Source organism: Macaca fascicularis, chromosome 16 (assembly GCF_037993035.2).
Source record: "Macaca fascicularis isolate 582-1 chromosome 16, T2T-MFA8v1.1".
Lineage (NCBI taxonomy): Eukaryota > Metazoa > Chordata > Mammalia > Primates > Cercopithecidae > Macaca > Macaca fascicularis.
Window position 1 is genome coordinate 38,397,312 of NC_088390.1, and position 17,050 is coordinate 38,414,361.

Sequence of the window (17,050 nt, forward strand, 5' to 3'; positions counted from 1 at the left end):
TTTGTATAAGCCTTAGGTCTCTGATTTTAACACATTCTATCACTTTAACAAATGGTGCATAGGCATTGCTCTGAATGCATATTGTAGGATTTAGAATAGAATTTAGAATATTTTTCAGATAGACTATTTCAGAGAAGTGGTTTTAAATAAATGTGCTTCTAATAATATTGGAGTATATACTACATATATAGAGAATTTAATTCTCCAAATTAAGTCTAAATTTAATTTTTAGACTTTTAGTACTATTTTGATATATTAAATATAGATAAATAAAATTATGAGGGGTAGTGACTCAATACTTTGAAGTTAGAATAAGGATAACACTGTATTCATACAAGAAGTGTTCAGACTATGTACTGCTATAACATTTCTTTATTCAACATTGTTTTTCAGCACAAAATCACAACAAAGGAAGAATGGCATAAACTCATCCAGCTTCTTACAGAATTCCAAATGCGGAATGTAGACTTTTTATATAGTAATCTTGAGTTTATTCTACCATTACCAGTTGATACCATTCCAGAAACTAAAAACTTTTGTGGCTCATCAGTAACTGTGGATGCCAGTGCAGCAACAAAAAGTGTGAACTGTCTTGCTAGGAAACATTCTGAAAGAGAACAGCCATTGAAAAAGTCCCAGAAAAAGAAACAAAAGAAAACATTGGTAATATTAGATGATAGTGACTTATTCGACACTGACTTGGACTTCCCTGATGAATCTGTTAGGCTGTCCCCTGTGTTGTCTTCCTCAAATTCAGAAGAAAGCAAAGCCAGAGACAAAGGAAGCAATTCAGAGACAAAGAAATCTATTCCTCGTCCTCCCAAAACAACTGCAGAAAAAAAATGTTCTGCCCTTGTTTCTCATTGTTTAAATTCTCTCTCTGAGTTCATGGATAACATGTCCTTCTTAGATGCCCTTTTAACTGATGTAAGGGAACAAAACGAATACGGTAGAAATGACTTGAGTTGGACAAATGGAAAGGTTAAAAGTGGACTTTGTGATGAGTTTAGTCTTGAGAGTAATGATGGATGGACTTCTCAAAGCTCTGGAGAATTAAAAGCAGCTGCAGAAGCTCTCAGCTTTACTAAATGTTCTTCTACTATTTCAAAAGCACTGGAAAACTTGAATTCTTGCAAGAAATTAGGAAGAGATCCAACCAATGATCTTACTTTTTATATTTCACAAAAGCGCAATAATGTATACTTTAGTCAGTCAGCAGCTAATTTAGAGTAAGTCTTACTTCCTTTACTTTTTATTTTTTAGTAATAAATAGTAAAGGGGAAATCATTAGTTTTTTCTTAATTTAAAAGTGCTGTACTGTTGATCATTGTAAGCCCTTAACATTAATAATGCAGCTTCTAATGAGACAGTTAAGGAGACCAGCCTGATTGCTGGGAAGAGAAATAATGAGGATTGGGGTGGATTTAGGTAACGCTTGAATGACCCAGGAGGGAGTTTGGTCTTGCTGTGATAGATAGCAGATAGTTACTGAGATTTTTCAGTATGGGAGTGATTGATATGTTGACAGGAAATTAATCTGGAAATGTCATCTGGTCTAGACCAGAGGCAAGGAAACTAAACTGGTTGTGATTGGGATTACTGCATTTTTCTTGGGCATTAAAAATTAAAAACAATGCATTACTTTTACAGGAATGCTTGGAAGAGGATAGCAGTCATTAAAAGTGTATTTTCGAGTCGATCTCTTCTCTATGTGGGTAATAGACAAGCTAGTATAATTGAGTACCTGCCAACCCTTCGAAACATCTGTAAGACTGAGAAGCTAAAAGAACAAGGAAAAAGTAAAAGAAGGTAAAGGCTTTATTAAAAACAACATTTTAGATAGTTTTTTCAAGATTAATACATATTTTCATAAGATGAAAATGTTAATATTAAATTGTATTTTTCTTTGTAATTTTGACAGATTCCTGCACTATTTTGAAGGAATTCATCTTGACATTCCAAAAGAGACTGTGAATACTTTGGCAGCTACCTTCCCTTAATGTTTCATACTAACCATGCTTTGTATAGATTATCATGTGGTCCTTAAGATACATTTTTATATTATGTGGATCTTCGTGGAAAAGTATATTTCTCAATGTACATTTTAAACAAACAATTTGTATATTTTTTTATTGGTGGGCAAATATTTAAAATATTTGAGTTACAAATTGTATATATGATTGTAATTTTTTTTCTGAATTTTTTGTATTATCTGATTTAGCTTTGTTGGAGTATTTTTTCTATGTGAGTGAACTGTTTCTGGAAGGTAGAGTTCATTAAGATGAACTCCCTATTTCAAGTGTTTATATTATATATTAGCTTAATATTCAGATACATTAGTGTCACTAAAGTTGGTATACAATCTCCCACTGCTAAATTTGACTGGCTTTACAAAAAAAAAAAACAACAGTAAAACAAAAACATTATCTGATGAATTATATTTTTAACCCAAAAGTTAAGGATCCTCATATTGTACAGTTTTTTTTTTTTTGTTATTGTTTTTTGAGATGGAATCTCGCTCTGTCACCCAGGCTGGAGTGCAGTGGCTTGGTATCAGCTCACTGCAACCTTTGCCTCCCAGGTTCAAGCGATTATCCTGCCTCAACCTCCCGAGTAGCTGGGATTACAGGAGCCCACCACCTTGCTCAGCTAATTTTTGTATTTTTAGTAGAGACAGGGTTTTACCATGTTGGTCAGGCTGGTCTCTAACTCCTGACCTCAAGTGATCCATTCGCCTTGGCCTCCCAAAGTGCTGGGATTACAGGCGTGAACCACCGTGCTCGGTCTATATTGTACAATTTTGAACAGTATATGTTTATAAATGTGTATGAAGATAGATATTTTTACCTCTTATTTGTTCAATTTACTTTTTCTTGCATTAATTAGTATATTGATCTAATTAAAGGTTAAAGCTAAAGGCTTTATGAAATGTTTAAAAAAGAGTTCAGATGTAATCACCTTGGTAAATATGTATATTGTATGGGTTTGAATATAGGATATAACTTAAAGATTTCATCCCTGTACAGAAGAGAGAATAAGATCTTCTGAAGTTTTGTTTTGTTTTGTTTTTTGAGACGGAGTTTTGCTCTGGTTGTCCAGGCTGGAGTGCAATGGCAGGACCTTGGCTCATTGCAACCTCCACCTCCCAGGTTCAAGCGATTCTCCTGCCTCAGCGTCCCGAGTAGCTGAGATTACGGGAACCTACCACCATACCTGGCTAATTTTGTATTTTTAGTAGAGACAGGGTTTCTCCATGTTGGACAGGCTGGTCTCAAACTCCTGACCTCAGGTGATCTGCCTGCCCTGGCCTCCCAAAGTGCTGGGATTACAGGCGTGAGCCACTGTGCCTGGCCTGAAGTATTTTTAAAAATATCTTTAAAAAACTTTTTTCTCCTCTTAAAAAAAAAAAAAAAGAAAATAATAGGAGTATTTTCCTCCCTAATAGGGACACATTTAATATTTTATTTATTTTTAGGTTTATAATAATTCAGGGAAAAAAATCTTTATCTTTTTTTTTTTAAGAGGTCTCACTCTTGATCTCACTCTAGTTGCCCAGGCTGGAGTACAGTGGCACAATCATAGTTCACCACAGCCTCCAACTCTTGAGCTCAAGTGATCCTGCTTCCTTGGCCTCCCAAAGTATTGGGATTATGGATGCGGCCACTGCACCCAGCCTTTTCATTTTTTTTGTTTGTTTGAGATGGAGTTTCGCTCTTGTTGTCCAGGCAGGAGTGCAATGGTGTGATCTTGGCTCACTGCAACTTCTACCTCCCGGGTTTAAGTGATTCTCCTGCCTCAGCCTCCCGAGTAGCTGGGATTACAGACATGTGCCACCACGCCCCACCATGCCCAGCTAATTTTGCATTTTTAGTAGAGACAGGGTTTCTCCATGTTGGCCAGGTTGGTCTTGAACTTCTGACCTCACGTGATCCGCCCACCTCAGCCTCCCAAAGTGCTGAGATGACACGCATGAGCCACTGCGCCCAGCCTTTCGTTTTTAAAGACAGTAAATTCCTGGAAGATTCAGATTCACTTTTGTGATAATGCCATGTTTCTGTTATGAACAACTAGGTAGTTGGAGAAACTATCAAAATAGAAAACAATGGCAAAGGAGATGGTTTGGATGGAAAGAGAATGATTTCCTTTTTAGACATGCATAGATTGAGGTATCTACATTTCCAAAGTGGAGATGTTTAGGTACACAATAACATATGTAAATATAGAAACTGTATTTGTGCGTGGCAACAGGTCAAGAGCGTATACCAACCCTAGGGAGTTGGAGGTGCTAGAGAAGGGAGGGCTTCCATTTCTTGCTTTGTTTCAGATTATTTGAAATTTTTTTAAACAAGTATATTTCACTTTTAGATTATAGAAAATGTTTATGTTACAGAAAATATTTAATACTTTTTTTTTTTTTTTTTAAGAGATGGGGCCTTGCTATGTTGCCGAGGCTGGCTTCAAACTCCTGGGCGCAAGTTATCCTCCTACCTCAGCCTTCCAAGTAGCTGGCAGGCATGCACCACTGATACTTAATACTTTGACATCAAAGAGACTTAGGTTCATAAAGAAGATATATTGAGGACCTCAACTAAGATAGACAATGGTAAAATGGACATCAAAAGATGGTCTGTCAAGTTAAAATATTGCAAAGTTAAAAAATGAGCCTGCTGGGCACGGTGGCTCATTCCTGTAATCTCAACACTTTGGGAGGCCGAGGCAGGAGGATCACAAGGTCAGGAGTTGGAGACCAGCCTGGCCAATATAGCGAAATCCCATCTTTACTAAAAATACAAAAATTAGCTGGGCATGGTGGTGTGTGCCTATAGTCCCAGCTACTTGGGAGGCTGAGGCAGGAGAATTGCTTGAACCCAGGAGGCAGAGGTTGCAGTGAGCCAAGATCACGCCACTGCACTCCAGCCTGGGCAACAGAGCCAGACTAGGTCTCAAAACAAAAGCCTATTAGACAAAGCTTGTTTGTTTTTGGCTAATATATTTGAGCTGATGAAAGTCATCTTTTGGGGCCGGGTATGGTGGCTCACACCAGTAATCCCAGCACTTTGGGAGGCTGAGGCAGGAGGACTGCTTGAGGCCAGGAATTTGAGCCCAGCCTGGGCAACAGGGTGAGACCCGTCTCTACACAAAATAAATTAGCTGGGTATGGTGGCATGTGCCTGTAGTCCTAGCTATTCAAGAGAGGCAGGAGGACTGCTTGAGGCTAGGAGGTGCTGCAGTGAACTGTGATTATGCCCCTGCACTCTAGCCTGGGTGATAAAGTGAGACCCTATCTCAAAAAAAGAAAACCAGCTTTTGGAGGCAGTGTGGCAAACCACATTCTACTTAGAGAATAAGAGGACGATTCTATAAGCTGTGTTATTGGTTATCTTTAGCTTTATTCTTTTTTTTTTTTTTTGAGATGGAGTTTCACTCTTGTTGCCCAGGCTGGAGTACAATGGCACTATCTCAGCTCACTGCCACCTCCACCTTCCAGGTTCAAGCGATTCTCCTGTCTCAGCCTTGCGAGTAGCTGGGGATACAGGCATGTACCGCCATGCCCAGCTAATTCTGTATTTTTTTGTTTGGTAGAGACAGGGTTTCTCCACTTTGGTCAGGCCAGTCTCAAACTCCTGACTTCAGGTGATCCATCCGCCTCGGCTTCCCAAAGTGCTGGGATTACGGGTGTGAGCCACTGTGCCAGGCCAGCTTTATTATAGTAAGTACCACCTAGGAAAACCATTATTCCCTATTTTAACAATATGATGATAATACAAATGCTTAGTGTAGATAGTATTTGCTTTTAAAAGGAGATAACTTTGTTTCTTGTTTTTGTGAAGTTGGCATCTGTTTCTTTTTTTAATGAAAAATTTTTAAAAATTTGTGGTCTTGCTATGTTACCCAAGCTGCTCTTGAGCTCCCTGGGCACAAGCAGTCCTCCTGCCTCAGCCTCCCACAGTGCTGGGATTATCGGCGTAAGCCACTGCACCAAGCCCCATCTTACTGTTTAACACGTTAACCTGAAAGGCACAGAATCTCATAAAATGTTTATTGATTTGGTCTTGGCTTATTGTGTAAGCCATTTAATAGCCAAAAGTCAGAATTTAAACATCTAAAATACACTCAAAATGTGTTCTTTTCCAATAACATGGATGTTCACAACAGTTGGTGTTACGTTAGAGCTAATAATTATACATTAATATAACTGTAGCACATTAACCTCAGAATTCTAGGGCTCAGAGTCAAACACTGCTAATTCATAGAAGGCAACAGCTTGTAATAATGAATCATAAAGCTCTTCTACTCTTTGTAGTTCAGTAGATAAAAACATCTGTCTGTAGCGGACTATTTTATCTGATGGGAAGAACACCCGAGGATTCGCCTTCAGTACAGAATCAAAGAGAAACTGCTTCACGAGCTCTTTTCCACTAGTCCGGGAGTCACCAATCATCAGTTCAAAATGCTTCCCCACTGCGTTTCGATTTATGCTCAGCACCTGATGCTGCCCTTCCTGGGCAAAAGTTTTATTCAATAAGGCATACAGCATGGCTTCCATGATATGAAAATGTAGCAGTATTGGAAACAGAGATGAGTTTTGAATGGAAAGTCCTGTTTTTTCCAGAACATAGAAATCTGCTTTAGGCATCTTTGAAATGATCGAGGAAATCTTTTAAAAGAAGGCAAAATAAAGGAGCAGAAATAATTCATTACATTTTATGTTTGGTCCCCTCTCTGTCCCACTTCTATTTTAAAATATTATAATTAGTTAACTTATACTATATCACTATTGACAATTTTGAAATAACTGAAAAAGCCATTTTATGAGCAGTCTGGTTCTGGTCATGGTTGTGTCACAACAACAGCTAAGCTATTTAGTCCTCCTAAGTACCAGTTTCTTGATCTGTACAATGGACTTCATAATTTCTAAAATCTGTATTGGCTTTAAGATTAGACAACTTAAAACTGTTTTATTAACCTTCAAACATTTTCTGGGATAGAGCATAGGGTTAGAATAACTAGCAAGAATCAATCATGTCTGCAACTGACTAATCACATCAGATGCTTGACTGAACCACAGATTTCATATGTATAATCAAGGTGATAATTCCTGCCCATTTCACAAGGTTTTGAAAACTCAAATGACACAATGTGATGGCATTTTGAAAAAGAAGCTTTATAAATAAAAGACAGTGATAATGTTCTATAACATTTAGAATGAAATACCATTGATTTTCTCAGTATCTGCCTTTAAAAGCATAAGGCATTTCTTGAACTAACTAAAGGTTGAATTTTTAAAAATCAAAGGTGATGGAAAACATAATAGGAACAAGTGAGTAACAAGTACCAGAAGAAAACCCATCTTTACTATTTTATTACATTCCTTTTGGGACCAGAAGATTAAACTACACTCTAGCAGGTAGGAATCTGGAGGTGCTGCAACTGCCTTACCTCTTCTAAGTAGACTGATGATGAGTATGATGTTCCCTTCATTAAACTCCAACGGTCACTGTGCTGCCAGTCCAGCACTGTCAATTTACGATCGAGGTGAGCCCAGGCAATTCTTCGAGTACCAAAAACAATAGATATGATACTATTAACTGCCTAAAAGAAAAAACTGGTTTAATTAGAAGTGTAAACTTTTTTTTTTTTTTTCTTTTTTTGAGATGGAGTCTCACTCTTGCCCAGGCTGGAGTGCAGTGGTGTGATCTTGGCTCACTGCAAGCTCCGCCTCCTAGGTTCATGCCATTCTCCTGCCTCAGCCTCCCGAGTAGCTGGGACTACAGGCACCCGCCACCATGCCCGGCTGATTTTTTATATTTTTAGTAGAGACGGGGTTTCACTGTGTTAGCCAGGATGGTCTCGATCTCCTGACCTCATGATCCACCTGCCTCGCCTCCCAAAGTGCTAGGATTACAGGCATGGGCCACTGTGCCTGGCCAGAAGTGTAAACATTTTACAAATGCAAACATAATCTACAAATTCAGAATGCCTAACTAGTTTATGTAATATCAACTTATAGTTTATGAACTGAGAATTATCAAAGAAATGCAGGAGTAATTATTATTATTTTGAGATGGAGTCTCACTCTATCACCCAGGCTGGAGTGCAGTGGCACAATCGGCTCACCGCAACATCCACCTCCCAGATTCAAGCAATCCTCCTGCCTCAGCCTCCTGAGTAGCTGGGATTACAGGCACCTGCCACCACACCCAGCTAATTTTTGTACGTTTAGTAGAGACGGGGTTTCACCATGTTGGCCAGGCTGGTCTTGAACTCCTGAACTCAAGTGATCCATCCGCCTCTGCCTCCCAAAGTGCTGGGATTATGGGGGTGAGCCACTGAGGAGTAATTATTATTAAAAGGTAACGAACAGCAGTTTATAGATAAAGAACCTATACTCATCTCAACACCTAGCCCAAAGTAGGCATTCAAACTCAAGTGTAGCCAGGGTCTGCACTAGATACTAGGAAACAAACGTAACTGTACATTATAAGAAATGCCACCATAAAACTATTGTAGAGAGAAGTGATCAGGGAAGGTTTGCTGGAGAACTAGGAGAATGAGATGGTGCACGGGAAGTTATTTCACCCAGATATCAGGAAAGATAGGCTGTTTGACATCTCAAACTCTGGCAGTACAATAAAGACTGAATAGGAAAAGGGCAGAGGACTAGGCAGGTGTCTGTAAACGTAAGTAACCTGCTTTATCCTGAGTGCTACAGGGGCCACTAAAAAAACAGAATGTTAAGGAATAACATAAGATTTACATTTCAGAAAAATCACTCATGGTGTAAAAGATGAGCTGGAGGGCACTAAAGGTAGGGATCTGTGTTAGGTACCTGTTATAACATGAGAAAGTATTAAGAATTGAAGACAATGACAGAAGGAAAAGAAACAGATAGTGGGAACAGAATTAATATATAGGTTTAATGAGGAGTCTAAGAATTCCAGTTTTATATCAGTGACTGAATGGCATCATTAATGATGAAGATGACCCTAGGGAAGGTGGGAAGAAATTTTTTTGTTTTGTTTTGGTTTGTTTTTAATGTATTAAGTTTGGGTTGCCTATAGGGCTTCTACAAGGAGATATATAAGTAATTGAATATCTAGATTTTGCTTCCTATCAAGTATGGGCTGACAATGAAGTACAATGCTATTACCTTTCCCCAACATGGCTCACTTAGTTATATTAACAAACTAATATGTTCTATAGATACAGAGGCAAATAAACAGGAACAATTAGTTCTATTCCCATCTCCCTTTCATTGCTAAGAACTGGATAAATGTCTTAAAGACAAAATAGTATAGATGCCCAAAATACAGACCTCCTATTGGTTCTTTTCTTTAGCTCAGTGACTCTCAAGCTTTAGTGTGCGTAAGCATTACTAAACCAGACTACACACAATACTTTGTGGGCAATCGATTTTCTCTTAAAGGATTTTACTGCATGACTTATGTCTCCATAAAAACTGACTTTAGAATCCAGCCCCCTAAATAAGATGCAACTGCACTATAATCTGGATATAAATAGTTTTGGCCATGAATTTGGATGAGAATCCTCCCTGAAAAGTTTGGTTGAAATATGTTCCAGATCAATTGCAGCAGTTCTACCTGGAGTCCATGAGCGGACTTAACAGAATCTGCCAGTCCTCTGAAACTGCAGTATTCTGTGTATATGTGCTATATCTTTTTCTACAGGAAAAGGGTCCACAGCTTTCATCAGGTTTTCTTTTTTTTTTTTTTTTTGAGGCGGAGTCTCGCTCTGTCGCCCAGGCTGGAGTGCAGTGGCGCGATCTCGGCTCACTGCAAGCTCCGCCTCCCGGGTTCCCGCCATTCTCCTGCCTCAGCCTCCTGAGTCGCTGGGACTACAGGCGCCGCCACCACGCCCGGCTAATTTTTTTTGTATTTTTAGTGGAGACGGGGTTTCATTGTGTTAGCCAGGATGGTCTCGATCTCCTGACCTCGTGATCCGCCCGTCTCGGCCTCCCAAAGTGCTGGGATTACAGGCTTGAGCCACCGCGCCCGGCCTCATCAGGTTTTCAAAAGTACCCATATTCCTCAAAAACCTGGGAGCCACTGGTCTAGAAAAAAATGGTGCTTATGATTTTTTGAGATAATGATTATCAAGCAATGTTACACAGGACATGAGTTCCTCTAAAGTTTAATATTTGAATGCTGTGTCCAGGCGCAGTGGCTCACACCTGTAATCCCAGCACTTTGGGAGCCCGAGGTGGGTGAATCATGAGGTCAACAGATCGAGACCATCCTGGCCAACGTGGTGAAACCCCGTCTCTACTAAAAATACAAAAATTAGCTGGGTGTGGGGGCGTGTGCCTGTAGTCCCAGCTACTCAGGAGGCTGAGGCAGGAGAATCGCTTGTTCCTGGGAGGTGGAGGTTGTCGTGAGCCAAGATCGTGCCACTGTACTCCAGCCTGGTGACAGCGCAAGACTCCGTCTCAAAAAAAAAAAGCTGTGTCAAATATTTGTAGTACTTATTTTTTTAAGATAATGGAAAAAGAAGTGCTTTTAGAAAGGCCATAACCCATCTTTACTCCTTAATTTCTCATTAATCCCAACATCACCCTTAGACACAGCCTAGTATCTCCAATGACGCTCCTCTTAAATAAGCCTTGCCTAGACCTGCTTCTCAACACTAACTGTTCTTTCTACCTAGAATCCCCTCCTCTCCCAGCCAAAGGATCTCTCCTTTAAGATCTAAATTGAGTTTTTCCAGTAAACTTTCCACAACAGTCACAGCCCATTGTTTTCTCTCCTCTCAACTGCCAATTTACTATCTGTACATCTCATTATTTGGTAGTGACCATATACTTGCCAACTAAACCTGAAGAACCTTGTCTTAGCCACTTCCCAACCCAATGCCCCGAAGACTGCTTTCCAGAGTAGGTTCTCAAATATTAGGCAGTATAGCAGACATGAAGAATATACCTTAAGTCTTTCTCTTTCTATGTCTGGTTTGAGGAGCTTTCTCAGGAACCGGTTTTCCAGTAACTTTCTTTTTTCCCCTCCAGTCTTTGGACAAAGTATGGAGTTACAAACTTGAACTGTACTTTTATACTTAAACAAGGGCACATTCATTAAACTCTCTAAATTCTGAAATCGCCCAAAGTTTTCTCTGTGCTTTACGATATTGATGGACCTTCTTCCACGAAGCAATCTGAAAGCTTCAAGTTCTTTAGTAGATGCTGTATTCAACACATGCAAGATGGAAGCCTGCTGTTCTGAAGAGAAGAGCTTGTCAAGTGCATTTTCAGGCTCCTTTGCATTTTCATCACAAAAAGTAACATTGGGAGTAATTTTCTTAGGTGTAGTGGATTTTTTCCGACAGCAGGAATTATGTAAGACCCGGAACAGGGATGACCTCGACGGGGCCAGAAAGCATCTCCACCTCTCTAAAAGGAAAATGTAGCAAAATGTAAGTTGGATGTCCTACTTCCTTTAGTGTTAGTTGCAAGCTTGACTAGATCCTTTGCAAAGTCACAAATACTTTCCCGGAATTTAAGAACTAGTAGAGGACAATATTAAATTGTCCTGGAGAATCATCTTTAAAAGAGGATTAGTTTTTAAACTATATTACATAGAGTTTTAAATACAGCTTTTGTTGTTTTCAAGTCACGAGAGATGTCTTCCGATTTTTATGGATCAGTCCAAAGTTTTACTACCTAGAAAACTGTATTTTACACCCATTAGGAAGAAGGTAGTTGAAATAATTATTCCAACTGCTTAACGTTTTTGATATTTTTAATTTAGAGGAATCTTTTTGTAACTAATATTTCCTGTTAAGGTTTGTCTTAGGCCGGGCGTAGTGGCTCACGCCTATAATCCTGGCACTTTTGGAGCCGAGGTGGGAGGATCACCTGAGGTTGGGAGTTCGAGACCAGCCTGACCAACATGGAGAAACCCTGACTCTACTAAACATACAAAATTAGCCGGGCGTGGTGGCGTATGCCTGTAATCCCAGCTACCTTCAGGAGGCTGAGGCAGGAGAATCGCTTTAACCCGGAAGGCGGAGGTTGCGGTGAGCCCAGATCACACCATTGCATTCCAGTTTGGGCAACATGAGTGTAACTTGTTTCAAAAAAAAAAAAAAAAAAAGGTTTCTCTTCACTTCCATTTTCACATTTTAGTATCTCATCTGGTGGAACTGAATAAAATTAAATTTTATACGTTTATAAGAAATGTTTCGCCGGGCGCGGTGGCTCAAGCCTGTAATCCCAGCACTTTGGGAGGCCGAGGCGGGCGGATCACAAGGTCAGGATATCGAGACCACAGTGAAACCCCGTCTCTACTAAAAATACAAAAAATTAGCCGGGCGCGGTGGCGGGCGCCTGTAGTCCTAGCTACTCAGGAGGCTGAGGCAGGAGAATGGCGTGAACCCAGGAGGCGGAGCTTGCAGTGAGCCGAGATCGCGCCACTGCACTCCAGCCTGGGCAACAGCGTGAGACTCCGTCTCAAAAAAAAAAAAAAAGAAAGAAATGTTTCAGCTAAGTGGTAGATTTAAGGGCAGTTTTATTTTCTTCCGTACACTTTTCAAGATTTCTACCATGACGTTTTTGCAAGTATGAGAAACACCATACAATGCATAACTTTGTAAAACCAGTGGGAAGTCACTCTAACATCGCAGCCACAGGAAAGTAATGCGGCCAGAGGTAAGCAAGCGGCTGTGAGAATCTGAACCATCCGCCCACTCTGAGGAGCCACCTGTGGAACCTGAGGCCAGGGAAGCACAAATGTTCCGAAAACCGCCCCGTCAACTAGGCTGGGGCTCCAAGAGAGGGGCCTGAACAAGGGACATGAGGGACATGAGGAAGGAAACACTCCAGGTTCCTCCAGAATACCTCCAGCCCTATTCCATTAGCCTCTAGGGTCAGAGGCTAGTGACAGACAGGAAACTACCCCAGTGTGCCAAGCACCCTACCTCCCGCCATGAAGAGGGTAGGGCCGCTCATCTCCAAATTGAGTCAGTAGGTCCGGTCTTCCTCCATTGACTTCCGGTTCCTGCGTGCTGCGCCCAAAAGCGCTCGGCCTGCACTCGGCGGAAAGGTTGTTGTCCAAGCGGCGTTCCGGCGCAAGGCCGGAGATGTGTCCCGCTGAGCAGTGGGTTGTCCGCGTCTGCGCTGCCGGCTTCCGAGCGGGCGCCTGCCGAGGCCCTGGCCCCGGATTCCGAGTCCCGGGCTGGCCGGCAGTCTTCTTCCACTGCACCGGGGAGACGTTCTTGCCCCTCCCGACTCCTGAGAGCCGCTAGGCCGAATCTCCAGGAAGGCAATTCGGAGGCCAGTGTTAGTCTCTAGTGGGCAAAGTCCCTCCTTCGTGGAGACTCCCTGGGTTTCTCGTAGACACTTAGATTGAGGAGCTCCTGTTGGGGCCCAGCCTGTGGCGCCGGGAGCGGGATCTGGTGGGGGCAGCGTAGACAAGGTCCTCAAATAACCTTTTCACCAGATAGACTGGAATAACGGGGAGAGATGCGAAGTGTTTCAGGAGCTCAACAGGGAAACAGGGCAGGCAAGGGATTAGGGAAGGGCGAGGGAGGAGGAGATTGCGTTGGCGCTGGAGCGGTATTCCACTTAGAAGGGATAAAGGGAGATGAATGTGGCGCCGAATTGAGTTTGTCCTTGAATGCTGGGTGGAGCAGTTGAATACTCCACCAGGGAGGAAAATGCCTGAAGTCCCCGAGGTTTATGATTTGCAGAGTCAGACTGGAGATGTGTTTCTAGAAAATTGGCCGTATACTGTATACCGAATGTGAGGCTGGATTGGAGGTGAAGAGCCTGGCAGCAAAGAGAAGTTGCCTCTCCTCTTCCCAGGGGAGAGGCAACCGTAAGGATTTTTTTCTTTTTTCTTTTTTTTTTTTGGACAGTCTTGCTCTGTCGCCCAGGCTGGAGTGCAGTGGTGCGATCTCGCTGCAACCTCCGCCTCCCGATTTCAAGCGATTCTCGTGCCTCAGCCTCCCGAGTAGCTGGGATTACAGGCGCGCGCCACCACGCCCGGCTAATTTTTGTATTTTTGCTAGAGACGGGTTTCACCATGTTGGCCAGTTTGGTCTTGACCTCCTGACCTCAGGTGATCCGCCCACGTCGGCCTCCCAAAGTGCTGGGATTACAGGCGTGAGCCACTGCGCCCGGCCAACCGTAGGGAATTGAACCTGGGAGATGTAAGGAGAGTAGAAAGAAACGGATTATTTCTGGAAGATGGGGAGCCAGTTTTGTGAAAAACGGGGAATTCAGGAGGGAGGGAAAGGTGATGAGTTTGTGTTTTTATGAGGCAGCAATGGATTGATTGTTTTGTGTCTGGAGGGCAGTGGGGATGTGGGGGAATCATAAGTATTAATAAAATGTGCTGGTTGGGAGCAGTGGCTCGAGTCTGTAATTCCAGCACTTTGGGAGGCCGAGACGGGCTGATCCCTTGAGCTCTCGAGTTCCAGACCATCCTGGGCAACATGGTGAAACCCCGTCTCTACTAAAAAATTAGCCGGGTGTGGTGGAGCATGCCTGTTATCCCAACTACTGAAGAGGCTGAGGTGGGAGAATCACCTGAGCCCGCGAGGTAGAGGTTGCAGTGAGTGGAGATCGTGTCACCACACTCCGGCCTGGGGGACAGAGCCAGACCTTGTCTCAAAAAAAAAAAAAAAAAAAAAAGAAAAGAAAAGAAATTTTCTCATAGGAAGTCTAGGTACCTTGGCAGTTTCTGGGGAACTTACGAATCTAACAACAAATTACATCAACTTACGAATCTAACAAGAAATTACATCAACTTTTTCTGCAAAATCAGGAGGAAATAATTTCCTCAACTGTAGGGCTTATTCACCTTACTGAGATGTTATGATTGAATTGCATCCCTCAAAACAAATTTGTTGAAGTCCTAATCCCCAGTACCTTATTTTTCCAAATAAGGCCATTGTAGATGTAACTAATTAAAATGAGGACACGCTGGACTGGGGCAGGGACTAATCCAACATGACTGCTGTTCTTATGAGAAGATGGCCCTGTGAATGCCATGTGAAGATGGAAGTGGAGATTGGAATGATGCATCTACAAGCCCAGGAAGACCAAGTGTTGCCAGCAGTCACTAGAAACTAGGAGAGAGGCATGGGCCAGAGTCCCCTCAGAGCCCTTTGAAGGAACCAGCCCAGATAACATCTTGATTTTGGGCTTCCAGCCTCCTGAACTGGAGAGAATAAATGTCTGTTGCTTTAAGCCACCCAGTTTGTGGTCATTTGTTACAGCAGCCCTAATAAACTAATACGTGAGGCCATAAGAAGTCCTGGTGATGCTTTCAAAGACAGTCTGATTCGCTAGCAAGACACACTTTATCACTTACTAACTGCATCACCTTAGGCAGTTTCTTATCCTCTCTGAACCTCACCTTCCTCATTTGTAAAACAGAGTTAATGGTACCTACTGCACAGGGCTGCTTGGAGGATGAATGAGAAACTGGATGCAAAGAACCCAGCACAAGATAAGAGTTCAATCAATGTGGTTTTCCCCAGTAAAGCATCCCCCCTCTTCTTGAGAAATAATTATGAATGACCTATAGGGGAATCACCCTCCTTCCTGAAAGCATTTATTCAGAAATATGCTTTGACTAGTGCCAGAAATACAAAGGAAAGAGACAACTATTGCCTGATTTACTGTAAACCAGAACTGATGCCTCCAAAATGAAAGTCACTGTCTTCCCCCAGAAACTGGCTCCTTCTCGCTTCCCTGTTTTTGTCAAACAGATGCAGGTGTCTCTGGCTCCTCCTACTCCTTCCACCATTATGTCTAGCCTGTAATCTAGTTTCTGTGTTAAAACTTTTGACTGTGATCCAGGATACACATATGAAACAAAAGTTTCATTAAAAAAAAAAAAAAAAAGGCCAGGCGTGGTGGCTCACCTCTTGTAATACCAGCACTTTGGGAGGGCAAGGCGGGCAGATTGATTGAGCCCAGGACCAGACTGGGAAACATAGCAAGACCCCGTCTTTACCAGAAATTACAAAAAAGTTAGCTGGGCATGGTGGTATGCGCCTGTAGTTCCAGCTACTTGGGAGGCTGAGGTGGGAGAATTCCTTGAGCCCAGGAGGTGGAGATCCTAGTGAGCAGAGATTGCACCAGTGCACTCCAGCCTGGGTGGCAGAGCGAGACCCTGACTCAACGAAAAACAAAAACAACCTTTGTATTTTTGCATGTGATACACCCTGATATTTTCTATTTCCTTCTTTATTTTTTTTTAATTTGGGAGTGCAAAAGGTTTATTGAAAAAAAAAAACAAACACAAATCTGTTTTGAAGCCTGTAGGACATTAGGGAGAGATGTCCAATAGATAGAGATGCATGTCTGAAGCTAAGGATGAGCACTGAGCTGGGGTCTAGGTTTGGAGGCCGTCAGCCTGTAGAGATGGTACTTTACTCATGAGAACAGATGCGATGAGCCAGGGAGAGGGGGTAGGTGTGAGAAAAGCACAGTGAAATAAGGAGAGAACTCCTTGGGAGCACCAGCATTAGATGTGGTTAGAGGATTCGGACTCCTAAGAAGATTGAGAAACAATGTTCAGATTTAAAAGGAAACAGGAGGCCGGGCCCTGTGGCACACACCTGTAATCCCAGCACTTTGGGAGGCCAAGGCAGGCAGATCACCTGGGGTCAGAAGTTTGAGACCAGCCTGGCCAACATGGTGAAACCCCATCTCTACTAAAAATACAAAAATTAGCCGGGCATGGCGGTGGGCGCCTGTAATCGCAGCTACTTGAGAGGCTGAGGCAGGAGAATGGCCTGAACCCAGAGCCAGAGGTTGCAGTGAGCCGAGATTGCACCACTGCATTCCAGCCTGGGTGATAAGAGCGAGATTCTGTCTCAAAGAAAACCAAAAAACACCACCACATTGCAATACCACTACACACCCATGAGAATAGCTACTGGAAATCTCATACATTGCTGATGGAAGTGTGGGTTAGTTGAATCACTTTGAAAAACTGTTTGGCAATATCTACTAAAGCTGAAGATTTGTATATCCTATGGCCCTGCAGTCCAACCCCTGGGTGTATATCCAACAAAATGCAAACAG

At 42.2% G+C, this 17,050-nt stretch overlaps 2 protein-coding genes and 1 long non-coding RNA gene across 12 annotated transcripts in view; 2 read left to right on the plus strand and 1 right to left on the minus strand.

Moving 5' to 3' along the window:
- Positions 1 to 6,691, plus strand: part of ATAD5 (ATPase family AAA domain containing 5) — a 71,556-nt gene extending 64,865 nt beyond the window's left edge. For all 6 annotated transcript variants that reach the window (XM_045375171.3, XM_045375175.3, XM_045375172.3 and 3 more), the window contains 3 exons: positions 394 to 1,229; positions 1,651 to 1,809; positions 1,922 to 6,691. In XM_045375171.3, the coding sequence (XP_045231106.1) occupies positions 394 to 1,229; positions 1,651 to 1,809; positions 1,922 to 2,000 (1,074 nt within the window). In that variant the 3' untranslated portion in view covers positions 2,001 to 6,691. The remainder of the gene's footprint in view (positions 1 to 393; positions 1,230 to 1,650; positions 1,810 to 1,921) is intronic.
- On the minus strand, positions 6,024 to 13,000 carry TEFM (transcription elongation factor, mitochondrial). 5 transcript variants are annotated; one of them, XM_074018961.1, is made up of 4 exons: positions 12,928 to 13,000; positions 10,938 to 11,401; positions 7,441 to 7,552; positions 6,024 to 6,658 (listed from the first exon to the last, which is right to left on the minus strand). In XM_074018961.1, the coding sequence occupies exons 3-4, from the start codon at positions 7,480 to 7,482 to the stop codon at positions 6,221 to 6,223; spliced, it is 480 nt and encodes a 159-aa protein (XP_073875062.1). In that variant the 5' UTR covers positions 7,483 to 7,552; positions 10,938 to 11,401; positions 12,928 to 13,000; the 3' UTR covers positions 6,024 to 6,220. The 5 variants fall into 5 exon arrangements, with proteins under 5 accessions (XP_073875062.1, XP_073875061.1, XP_045231105.1 ...); XM_074018960.1 differs by having other exon boundaries at positions 6,024 to 6,600; positions 7,441 to 7,593; XM_045375170.3 differs by having other exon boundaries at positions 7,441 to 7,593.
- An 85-nt stretch (positions 13,001 to 13,085) lies between these two features.
- Positions 13,086 to 15,202, plus strand: LOC135967631 (uncharacterized). The gene is made up of 2 exons (XR_010581772.2): positions 13,086 to 13,288; positions 14,900 to 15,202. It is a non-coding gene; the product is annotated as an uncharacterized lncRNA (long non-coding RNA).
- The last annotated feature ends 1,848 nt before the right edge of the window (positions 15,203 to 17,050 follow it).